This window comes from Cydia splendana, chromosome 18, assembly GCF_910591565.1.
Source record: "Cydia splendana chromosome 18, ilCydSple1.2, whole genome shotgun sequence".
Lineage (NCBI taxonomy): Eukaryota > Metazoa > Arthropoda > Insecta > Lepidoptera > Tortricidae > Cydia > Cydia splendana.
In genome coordinates this window covers 1,011,985-1,023,715 of record NC_085977.1, presented here as the reverse complement: position 1 = coordinate 1,023,715, position 11,731 = coordinate 1,011,985, and the positions used below count along the sequence as shown (strand labels likewise).

The 11,731-nt window shown below is 38.5% G+C and overlaps 1 protein-coding gene across 6 annotated transcripts in view; it reads right to left on the bottom strand.

Moving 5' to 3' along the window:
- Window positions 1-812: 812 nt before the first annotated feature.
- LOC134799326 (AMP deaminase 2-like) overlaps window positions 813-11,731 on the bottom strand; it is a 48,247-nt gene continuing 37,328 nt past the window's right edge. For 5 of the 6 annotated variants that reach the window (XM_063771717.1, XM_063771719.1, XM_063771720.1 and 2 more), the window contains 12 exons: window positions 11,260-11,476; window positions 10,780-10,905; window positions 10,254-10,452; window positions 9,965-10,096; window positions 9,548-9,711; window positions 9,018-9,141; window positions 8,581-8,747; window positions 8,100-8,220; window positions 7,467-7,640; window positions 7,075-7,185; window positions 6,005-6,142; window positions 813-970 (listed from right to left, as the gene is read on the bottom strand). In XM_063771717.1, the coding sequence (XP_063627787.1) occupies window positions 860-970; window positions 6,005-6,142; window positions 7,075-7,185; window positions 7,467-7,640; window positions 8,100-8,220; window positions 8,581-8,747; window positions 9,018-9,141; window positions 9,548-9,711; window positions 9,965-10,096; window positions 10,254-10,452; window positions 10,780-10,905; window positions 11,260-11,476 (1,784 nt within the window). In that variant the 3' untranslated portion in view covers window positions 813-859. Of the gene's footprint in view, window positions 971-2,447; window positions 5,197-6,004; window positions 6,143-7,074; window positions 7,186-7,466; window positions 7,641-8,099; window positions 8,221-8,580; window positions 8,748-9,017; window positions 9,142-9,547; window positions 9,712-9,964; window positions 10,097-10,253; window positions 10,453-10,779; window positions 10,906-11,259; window positions 11,477-11,731 lie in introns of those variants that run through there. The other variant, XM_063771718.1, reaches the window with a different exon arrangement.

Here is an 11,731-nt window from a genome sequence, read left to right as displayed (position 1 = left end):
AGTTTTCACAGATCGTATTAAATTAAAACTGGTGCTGCCATCTAGAGATGAAAAGCCGAAGTAAATTAATACCTTAGCCGGGAAATAAAATTTTTAGTAGCGCTATTGGCTACTAGATGGCGTTGAAATCATTAGTGAAATTGACAGCTAGTGATGAAAAACCGAAATAACTTTATTCTCACGGCTTCGTTTTTTTGAGGTACTTACGGAACCCTAAAAATGGTAATAAAATTAAATACAACTTGGATTATCAATGTATTTTATTATATGTATAATTGTCAACAGTTACAAATGTTACAATACAGAATACATTCCTACATATGCAAAATTACAAATTAATAGGTGGCTTAATAATTTATTTCACTATTAAAGGTAATTGCTTAAAGTTATTACCTTCCAAATGTATAATGGTAATAATAATAAACCAATACCTAACTCTAAATATTTATATCCATATAGTCATACTACATATAACAACTTACTGGGAATAAACCTATCGTATACCTACAGTCGCCATCAGATATATCGGAGCGGCTAAGGTGTTCATAATATCTGAACACGCGCCCTAACGCCTTGACAATAGAGGCGTGTTCATATATTTGTGAGCGCCTTGGCCGTTCTGATATATCTGATGGCGACTGTACAACCTACATGTATACAGTTGTACAGGTATACTCGTATTGAGCCGCCGAGAGGGCCTACCGACCGCGAAGCGCTTTGTACGTTCTTCCGTGCATGTACAAACAGGAACACTCCTAACGGTACATCGGTGGACCTTATTACAAAAGGCATAAGGTACACCGCTGTACAGTTAACAGTGTGGGCGATGGTACATGCATGATTATCTATGATACAACAACTAAACTAGCGAGGGTCTCTTGAGGCTCACGATGGGCTCGTGGATGTTGGGCGGCTGCGGGGTGGTGGGCGCGGGCGGCGGCACCCAGTCTCGGCCCAGCGCGTAACGAACCTGAAACATTGCACGCTTTCACTTCACTCATCAGATCAGATAACTGCTTGTACTGTATTGGTCTCAGTGACGAGTGTTCAGTGGCGCGTTCGGCTGTTACTAAACTTGTCTAAATGTACTACTCGTAATTGTTTTTTTTAGGAAATGTTTTTATCAATGAAACGTATTTTTAGAATGTTTCTTTTTCATATGTTTTGAGTATTTGTACATAATTAAAAGCGGTAAGTAAAAGAAATATTCAATAAGTATCATTATTACTACAGCGCGGGAATGCTGCCTGCGCGATGGGCACCTTGCCGAGGGGCCTAGGCTTAGAAGGTAGGTTTTAGGGATTTTTATTTTTTTGTTAGGTTTAGTTTTAGTTAATTTATTTTATAAGGTACTTTGTATTAAGTTTTTTGTATAATTGTGTTTAAATGTAATTAAACGTGTTATTTACTTAGTTAAAATATATTTCAATAACATAATGTTTATAATGTATGAAACATATTATGTATTATGTAAGTATATATAGTACAAACAGCAACACTCTTAACTGTCAATCGGTGGTCTTTATTCCTTTAGTAATAAGGTTTACGAACTGTTAGTTAACAGTGTGGGCGAGTGGTATGTATGATAGCTAATGAAATATAACCGAAATCAAAGAATATGTTATAAAGTTTTGGAAATATAGTCATTCATAGTGAAAATGGACTTCATCCTCTGTAACTAATGTTACACCAAAGGTTTAAAAAATAAAATAAGATCATACAAATGGGTATTAATGAAAGTCCATGCACTAAACTCAAGTAGGCTAGGGTAATAAATCGGCATATAGCTTAGTCGATATTATCTGATATCTCCTATAGCCGAAATATCCCTTACCCTGGTACCTTAATAGACGACGGGCGAGCCGCAACGCTTTATCTACAAAACCGACACATCATATTAAACCATTCACTACAGTGCACTAGATATAACTAAGATTTTTAATGCAAAATGGCTGATATAAACGGCCTGTGCACACAGTGTACGCCACACCTGCGCGTGTTAATATAAAGATCCTTATGAGAGACGACACACCGCTTGCGTGACGTGTGCGATGCCCGGCTCCAACATTCTAGCGCACAAGCACGATTACGCAACCGCAGCCGGTGTGCTTTGGTCTTTGCAGTCTCAAAACCTGGCATTGCAAATCAGAGGGTTTCTACTCATGCTAAACAGTTTATGTGACAGGCAAGAAGCAGGCCTAGAAGTAGCAGGATTTCCTCCTAAGCCCACCACGCCTAAGGGTCCCAGGCAACCTAACAATGGTTTTGAGATGGAAAAGGGGGCCTCCCTAAAGTCTAAGTGCCATACCAAGTGCCTAGGGGCCCTAGGTCTCTAAATCCGGGCTTTAGAAATAGGTACCTTCATTAGAAATATACTGCTGTCTGTAATAAGGCGAAAAATGTAAACATATCTTTGACTGTAAGTAGGTACCTAAATAAAACAAACGTTTTGTGATACATTTTTATTTCCAACATTAATATTCCATTTGGTTCCGAGGTTTTATATTACTCGTATAATATATGTATGTAGGTATAGATATATTATCTAAATTAAATTGGTTGCAAAATGTCTACTTACATTTATTTATGAATTAAAATAGGTATAAATTAAGTACGAATAACAATCGTTACTTATATATTTTTATATTCTTTTAGTCTTACTTGCCGAGTGCGACTTCTAAGGTCAAAAATCTAATTTTTCATTTCAGTTACATAATTATAACATATTTATGATAGCTAGATAAATTTAAAACATCACTAATAACACTAATGTTTTTTTGTATCAAAGGGCATTTGAGTACGAATAACTAATTGTCCATTTTTCGCTCTTTTAAGTTTAAAGGACTTAAATATACTCGATGACGATATAAATGCCCGTCAAAAGGTATATTTTCTTGGTTTTTATTCAATCGTGGACAGACAAACAATAAGCGACTGTAACACAACCCAATAAAGCTCAATACATTATTGTAGTCCCCGCAGCAACCGGAAAGTAGTCAAAGAATTTAATTTCCTACCCATGTTGTACCTTGTCACAGTAACAATAGTGTGAGGTCTCTAGCGATATTTTATTGATAGTCACTGTAACAAGGTACGAAACGGGTCGGAAAAGAAATTCTTTGACTGTGCACAATTTGATCACAATAACAAAGTTGGAGAGAAAATTCGTTGTATTGACATCTTAAAAGGAGTAGTGTGATGCATTCATACATTTGCAGATTGCACATGTATAAATTCGTCACACTACTCCACAACAAATGAAAATTTTTGGAGATTGTTTTTAGATCCTGTCACTACTTAGTGCGTCTATAAAATAGGTGTAAATATCATACACTTACTTTTAGCTAAAAAATCAGGCACATCCATATTGCGATTGTGATCAGATTTTCTTCCGAGTTGTTTTGTACATAATGTGAACAACAAAAAAAAACAATAACCTATTATACCTCACACAACTTGATTTAATCCAAGGTGATTATTACTTGAAATTACATATTTGAATTTCTGCTTTTACTGTCAGCTAAACCTCAAGTTATCCCCAAATACGATCAATAGTTTAAAAATACCAGACATATCAAATCATTTTAGCAATATTAACAACTCAAAAAGAAGGAGGAAGTAGTCAGAATCAGACCACAACATCAGAAGTCGGATGAGATCAGCTGGTGTGAGTAAGTTTACATAATAATGTAGTTATGATATGAGGTCGGTTAGGCGAGCACCTTGAGATGAAATTAATAATAGGTTAACAATTATTAGTATTAAATAATTAGTAAAACCACTAAGTACAATATCCGTATTCCGTAACAATGTATGTGTTAATGACACTATGTGGTTATTATTATTCGTCCATGGTAGAAAATGAAAGTGACTAAAGATATTCGTACACATATAATTGATCTTGACTTTAAACACCATCGCCTACCCTTCGTTTAACGTAAATTTTAAATTATAGATATTTAGGGATTATTCAATTTGATTTCGTAAGACAAACTCTCTATTTATTTTATACGGGATTAATGTGGAAAGGAGCAGTTCAATATGGGAGAACCTAATCATTTTCTTCTTATAAGTAAGTAAAAAATAATAGAGAGATAGATTTGGAATAAGTAGTCCTCTAGATAAAACGCTTGTCTACGTCTACCTACCTAATTGGTAATTAGATAAAAGGATGATGAATCAGGATAATAAAGGACACAAGAATTCTTGCACGAAATATTGGGTCACACTACAAGCATAAATTAAAAGAAAAAAGCAACTATGTTATTTAATTGCGATATGCCAATTTTTCGATAGGTATTTCCATGCGTAAACCTAATAGTACAGATAAAATTGTCCGTATATTTTTCACAACATTCGTGCTAGAATTCCTATTCTACTGATCCACCGATAGAGTAAACGTGAAACTTCAACAAGGAATGTAATGGCACTTTCATTTAGGTATATTCATCTAGTTATCACATGGGAAACTTTTTATCACATTAACATTACACTTTTTTTTGGGGCAAAGATTGCCTATCATAATTTTCAAACAGTAAACAAAAGATACCTACAAAATTAATACCTAACAACTACATAGAATAAAACATGATTTAATCTTAATAATTAAGAGTCATATCAAACTCTTTACAACGTTTTTATTATTTTTTTATAGTTTTTATTGAGGTCATACACAGGCGAACGAACGAAATAACTCTTTTACTGCCGAAAAATAGACTCTAGAAGTAGTAGGTATATAGCCTAACATAAAGTGAATATATTATCTAAAACGCTCAATGTATGTATTACAAGACGCGTAGCAGCAATAATTTTGAATTAATTTTATTAGCTGCTAGGCATCAGGTGCCTTTGTAAGTGAGGAATTTGGAACTTAAACCCGTGTATGACCCTTGGGTATCGAATAGGGTTGCCACCCAGATATTACTATATTTTGGCTCGGTTTACAGTTGAAAAAATCTATTATAAAAGGGAATTCGAGGTTGCGATATAGCCATAAGTACCGATCATAAAAATTTTCCTTCGGTGTACTATATTTCTTACACCCAATTTTGGAAAAAGCTGTATCTAATAAAAGGTGGCAACCCCCTATAGAAAGAGTGCCGGGATTTATTTGCCAATGTGGTTTTCAGGGCCCGGTTCAGTGACAGTTCGCCGCGAGCGAGACGCAGCGGTCATCTGGCGCGTCGACATCCCTTCCTGAAAGTTTTGCTCCGGTTATTCACAATCTACTGGGGTTGGGGGGTTAGTTGATGCGAGGGAAACGGAACACATGACATGGCAAACAAACATAAAGCTACTGTACTAATCCCAACTAAATGCTAACCTAACATAACAGGCCCTTCACATCACCGGACATATATTTGACATTTTCCTATAGGCATTAATTAGTAATTACCTACTCGTAGCAAGCGTCCCCATAACTGGTTGAAATTTTAAATCTACTACCGATAATACTAAAATTTACTGATGGCGTTAAACCTTTTTGAAGCGATTGTTAAAAATTGGCACTGATATTTTACCTTTAAATACATACTCAAACAATCGACAATACGTACCACTTAAGTTGTAGCAGTGTTAAGTTGTGTTGATACGTATAGTCGGTGGTAAGAGGTAGAGTTTAGTTTCCGGAAAAAAAAAACAAGCTATTGAACAAAACCGCGCTTTTATGTGCAATTAATAAATTAATAAGTATGCCTGAAAAACAGTCAAAGAGGCCAAAACTGCCGTTAATCTACGGTGCCACGGCTCTACAGGTGCGCAACAACTATCGCGCAAATCACGTATTCTCCAGATTTATGATGACTTATCCCCGTGACAGAACGAGCATCAGTTTTAACCCGCCAAAGACGTTAACTACAGCCTAATATCAACCTATATATTCCGATAAGGTTCACGATGACGCGCCACGCGCGATATACGTTGTGTTCAAAGGATTAACGCGAGACTCAAGACTGTCACCATCATGCTGTGACGTCGATAAACCTGTGTTTTTTAATGACATTACCTTGAATATGTTGGTGAGCTCGTCCAGCAGCGCCTCGTAGCGGAAGGAGACGCGGATGTCAGGCACGTTGGTGCGCGTGAGGTCGTTGCCGGCCACGCCTTCCTTCATGTAGTTGGGCCCCAGCCAGTACTGCTTCATCTATAGCAAAGAGAATTTGAAGTAGAGAGTTACTGTCATGGTAAATTATGTAGCTACAGTTCATTTACTGCCATCTTTCGATAGAAGATTAACACTGTTTGAGCGCCATTTGACTTTGATCCTTATTATTTTACTGATATGTGTTAACTTGTTAAATATTAATATTAACGCCATCTACTCGAGCATAGGCTGAAGGTTATGGCGCCATCGCTCGAAAACATTGCACCATACCTTTGGCCTATAGTCGAGTAGATGGCGTTAATATTAATATTTAATAAGTTAACACATATCAGTGAAAGAATAAGGATCAAAGTCAAATGGCGTTCTAACAGTTCTATGTTCTGTCGAAAGATGGAAGTTTTACAGTGGCTACATAATTACTTTGACAATCCGTTTCTCTTTGTCTATAGATTACACGGTTAACCGCAACATTAGCAGCAGTAACAGTAACGACATACAGAATATTGGGTACAGTCAACTTTTATAGCTTTTCTATAGAACTGTGCGATTTTTGTGATGCAAAGTTGGGTTCAGTAGCATCCGAAATCCTAGGTGTTCTAAAACTTGGGAATATTCTAATGTTTCTTTCCCTACCATCTGAATCTAATTTCAACATTGTGTTAAATGTGTAAAAAAAATCCCAAAGTAAAAGCCATTGCCAGAACCTAGTTTGTTGTAGAGCAGATGCACCGCCTTGCAGGTGAGGTTGGCTTCATGGCAAAATGGTGTAGGGCACATGTACAGTCAGCAGCAGAAGTTGCTAAGCGGGCGAGGTGTTCAAAATTACTTTGACACGCTCTTATTCTCTTAACAACAAAGTCGCGTCAAGATCATTCTGGACCCCTGGCCCGCTTAGCAACTTCTGCTGCTGACTGTACGACAAATGGCAACATGTCCAACAAGGAGTAATGCCAAAGTATTGGTAATATCACCTCGTGCGGGAAGCCGGACATGAGCACGGAGTTGCGCGCCAGCTCGCACATGTCGCAGGAAGACAGTTTCCACACTTGCGCCGCGATGCTGTACTCCTCCATCAGCGGTTCCTGTGGGCCGATACCAACATTTGATTTTAAAAAATCCGGTTCATAGGCTCAAACTATTGCCAGTACCAACCTAATAGTAGGTATATTAGGTAGGTACTACCAGGTACTACTTTAAAAAAAAATGAAATGCAGCTGTTAACATGGTCTTACTTAAATAAAATTGTAAAGAAGAATTCGAAACCAGTAGTGCCAACCCCGAGATCTACGAACACCGTCCAGCTAACTTAAAAAAAAAATCTCACACATTCTGACTTAATTAACGGTGTATAGAGTTGGATTACCTTGGTGAAGTGGAACTGCAGCGGGTCATCAGTGCTGAGCGTGATGGCGAGTCCCCTGGCCAGGAACTCCGGCAGCGGGTTGCGGTGATAATTCAAGAACAGGGAGTTGTTGCTGAGCGGAGACATGGCTATGGCGATCTGGGTCAGGTAGTACAGGTATTGCAGTACTGGAACCTGGGGAAAAATGAAGGTTTTGGTCTGTTTATTCATTCCAAAATTTAATTGATACAGAACGGAGTAATATCTGATACAATCAATGATCCTCCTGACTAATTTTGGCCACAGCGACTGTAGGTCCAGTAATTGCTTTTTTGTCTTCTAACTGGTATTATAACTCTACACTTCAAATCAGTGCGCCTGTTACGCCTGTAGGTGCTTCAGGTCAGGACGTGTAAAAGGTACGAGCGCACTTTGCAGCACACCGACATAAAATAGTAGAAAATAAATGAGGGCGCCATTTTCTACGTACCTGTCACATTATTGACGTTAAATGCTTAAACATAGCAACAATTTAGTATGGATTTTTATTAGTTCCATTTTATTTTATTTCTACTATTTTATGTCGCACTACAGTAATTGTAAGCTATAGATGCTGATGTTCGTTTCAAATAAGATAAGGTGTGATATAATTACCTTCCTCAGCAGCAGTCCGTGGGAGATGTTCTCAGCAAGCATGAACCCGCAGACGAGATGCTGCACGGGACCAGCCTCGCCACAATGCGGGCGGAGAACGAACGTGTTCAGCCCTTGCTCCCTGTTAAAATTACACGAGATTTAGACTTTAGGATTGATTTGGCCATGAATATGTATATAATTAGGGTTTACGTAAATTGTGGGATCCGACAAAAGAGACACGACTAAACATAATTGTTGAGGCCAAAAGCACATCATCTCCGCTAGCCTTTTGGCCGGGCCACAAACAATAAAAAATTTGAACGTGTGACTGGACGCCGTAGTGGAAGCTCTTTATAAGCTGTGCACTGGCAAAATCTGATTAGAAACTGCGCAAGGTTGAGCTTAATGACGAAGTATTCTTGTTGCCCCAGCGAGTTGGTAAATTGTAATCTGATATTTATTCTAAAAAAACTCAGTAATTGTTGTGTTGACTACTTACTTGCGGAAGTGGTTGAGCACGGTGATGTTGGCGTACATGTAGTAGAGGTAGTAGGCGTAGGGCGGGTTCTCCTCGTCGTCCCAGTCGCCCGGCGCGCGGACCTCGGGGTCCAGGATCGGGTTCTCGGGTTTGGACTCGTCGTCCACGCTGTCGAAGCCGACCACGTGCTGCGAATGACAGACAACTTGTATCGCAAAAAGGGATAACGTGCATATTGGGGCTATCTGGAGTCTATCTCAAGTTTAAATGGAAAATTGCTTGCCGAAAAAATTATATGGAGTGAGATAGTTCCACAAATTAAACGTTTTTCATTCAATTTTGGTTCGTTTAAACAGTTGTTGTAGTTGATGACCAATCTGAGTAAATCTATCATTCTCGTTACGTTAGGATTTTTTGGGAATTCATTTAATTACTTACCACGTATTTGCAAGACTTACCGTTAAGAATTTGTGCAGCTCTATGTTACTATTGGGATCCTTGGTGACTTCGAATAATGGCAGGAAAATATAAGTGAGCAGCTCTTGGAAGTTGTTCATGATCTTGTTCGATTTGAAAATATCGCTGGAAGAGAATAGCACAATTAAAAACGTATTAGGTATAACTCTTATTATGTTTATATTAATCTTAACAACTCTTTTTTGTGAGCTACGTTCGTTTTATAAGGAGACGCCGCCGTTATAAAAAGTGATAGAAAAGATCGAACAATGACATTCGATAGGATTGACTACGGATTGACTGCATGTGTTTATTATGTAAAATGTTAAATATTGAGATAGATATAAATCACATGCATGATTTTCGTCTTATATTAAATCTCAAGTAGTTGGCGGTAACAATATTAAAGTTTTTTAGTAGCTAACCGTTTACCATGCTGAATGGAGTTCCACAGGGGTCTCTTCTGGGACCATTACTCATTAATATTTTTTCCACATGTCAAGGCTATACGTTATAAGAGAGTGGTACTTACTAAAGCCTAGGAATCTGGATGAGCCACCGCACGTTGTTGGAGTGCACGTCGTACTGGATGGCCCAGTTGGCCAGCTTGGCCCACTCGTCCGGGCTCTTGCCGTAAATGGATAGACGTAGCTCCGCATTTTGGTATTTACTCTCCTCTAAGTCTGAGGCTACTTCCTGTAAATGTATAGATTTTAAAGGGTTAGGCGACGCAGTGACCAATGACTGCTGACCAAGAACGAAATGAAAAGGAAAGTAATACAATAAAGGAGCATAAAAAAAAAAGAATGGAGAAAATAAGTGTAAACACAAAACAAACACAATGACGCTATTTACAATTCACAGTTATAAATACTTAAGTATCCATAATAATATTAGGTTCAATAATTAGCTCCTGCAAGACTCAATCCAATGTAAGTACGTCAATTACCTTTATAATCCTAGCGAAGTATTTTCCGTTCATGTGGTTATCTGTCTTGAGGAACACTTCTCGCAGCCGTGACTCGCCGATGGGATTGTATTTAGCATTAAACTTGTCGAATCGATGGAACGTGTTGCGGTCCTGTATGAAAAGTACAGCATAAGTATATTTGTAGGTTTGAGTACTCAAATAATTTGTAATCCTAGTAGTAAGGACTAAATGATCATCTTACTTAGGAGTCTGGTTTGGTTTCCATTCCATTTATGGTCAAAAGAATCATAAAGTTTGAAGCACTTACTGCATGCACATCCAGCATATCCACAGTCAAGTCATAAGTACTAAGGTTCATGGACTGGAACACGGCCTTGAGGGTCATGGGCACGCCCTTGTGCAGTGTCACCACCTCGTCTGCGTGGTTCTTGAGGGTCTTCTTGATGAAGCGGAGTAAATGCTTTTGGTTCATGCAGGAAGCTGCGTGGATGTGGGTGTCCACTTTTCTGTAATAACGGAGATCTGTTAAAACTTTTGAAGGTACTTCTGCCAACATAGCTTTTAATAAAGGATGATTACCTGTAGTCTTGGTTAGAATATAATCTTAAGAATAGAGTAGAAATTTGAAGAACTCTTCTTAATGTTAAGATATTCTTTGTCTCAAAAACTTGCGTCTTTTGAATGAGTCGATATTCGAGTTTTTTATAACTTTTGAAAGAACTCAGACCTCGGCTAAATTAGTAGAAAGAGACTATTAATAACTGAGCCGTCTCTGAAAGACGAGGTCTCTAACAAGTCGAGTTTTTTCCAACAGTTAAGATTATGGCACTGACCTGATGTTGTAGAAGTCGCGATGTGGCACGGCCTTTTGAGAAGCTAGCTCCCGCAGCTCATTGAGCAGCACGTGCAGCTGGAACTTGGACGACAGGTAGGACAGTCGCCGGTAGCAGAAGGACTTCCTGAAGGCAAAAGACGAAGATATCAGTTCGAAATTCAACCAAGTTGTAAGTGAAAAGGTCATTTAAAGATTTACATTACAGTGGAAGTGTTAATGGAAGAAATGGAATTAATGGTGGCATGATTACACGTAATCTTCTCACATCACATATACGATGAGTACCTACTTTAACTTGTCGCTATCGAAGCAATAACTTGATAGATCATGGGATTCATGGGTCCTATGACAGATATTCAACGTTAATTATCCGCAGCGATGATTGTGACCATTGATTGGAGAACTAAATAATTTCTAAACTTTGAAAATAGGTGTACAAAATCATAACATCAAAAATTTTTAGGGAACAAATACTCACAGCGGTCCATCCGCGATCATGTTGCACATAGTATTCATGTCCTGAATGTACTCCGACATGGGTATGTACTCGTACGGAACTCTTGTCTCCTGGCCATCAGCACCCTTAGTGTACAGGTTGAATACGCCGCGGTCGGGGCGTATGGTGTAGTCCTTGGGCTCGGGCATGTGGCATTCCCAGGGGTCTTTGTCCCTGAACGGTGGGTGGACCACGTGATCTGGAAGTAAATTGGCTTCTTGTAGAACAGTTTTTTTTAGTCTTAGAGTAGGTACAGGCAGAAGGACAAGCGCCACAAAGTATTTAGGATGGCTCAAGACTGGGAACGCTGGCGATAGCCCGTTGCTGAAAAATCTTAGGATAAGGCATTATGAGTAATTATGACCTTATCTTACCTCAACGTGCTTAACACTCGAAGGATCGACTGATCAAAAACGTTACATACACACATAAGAGCGCCCTAAAGCCGACCACT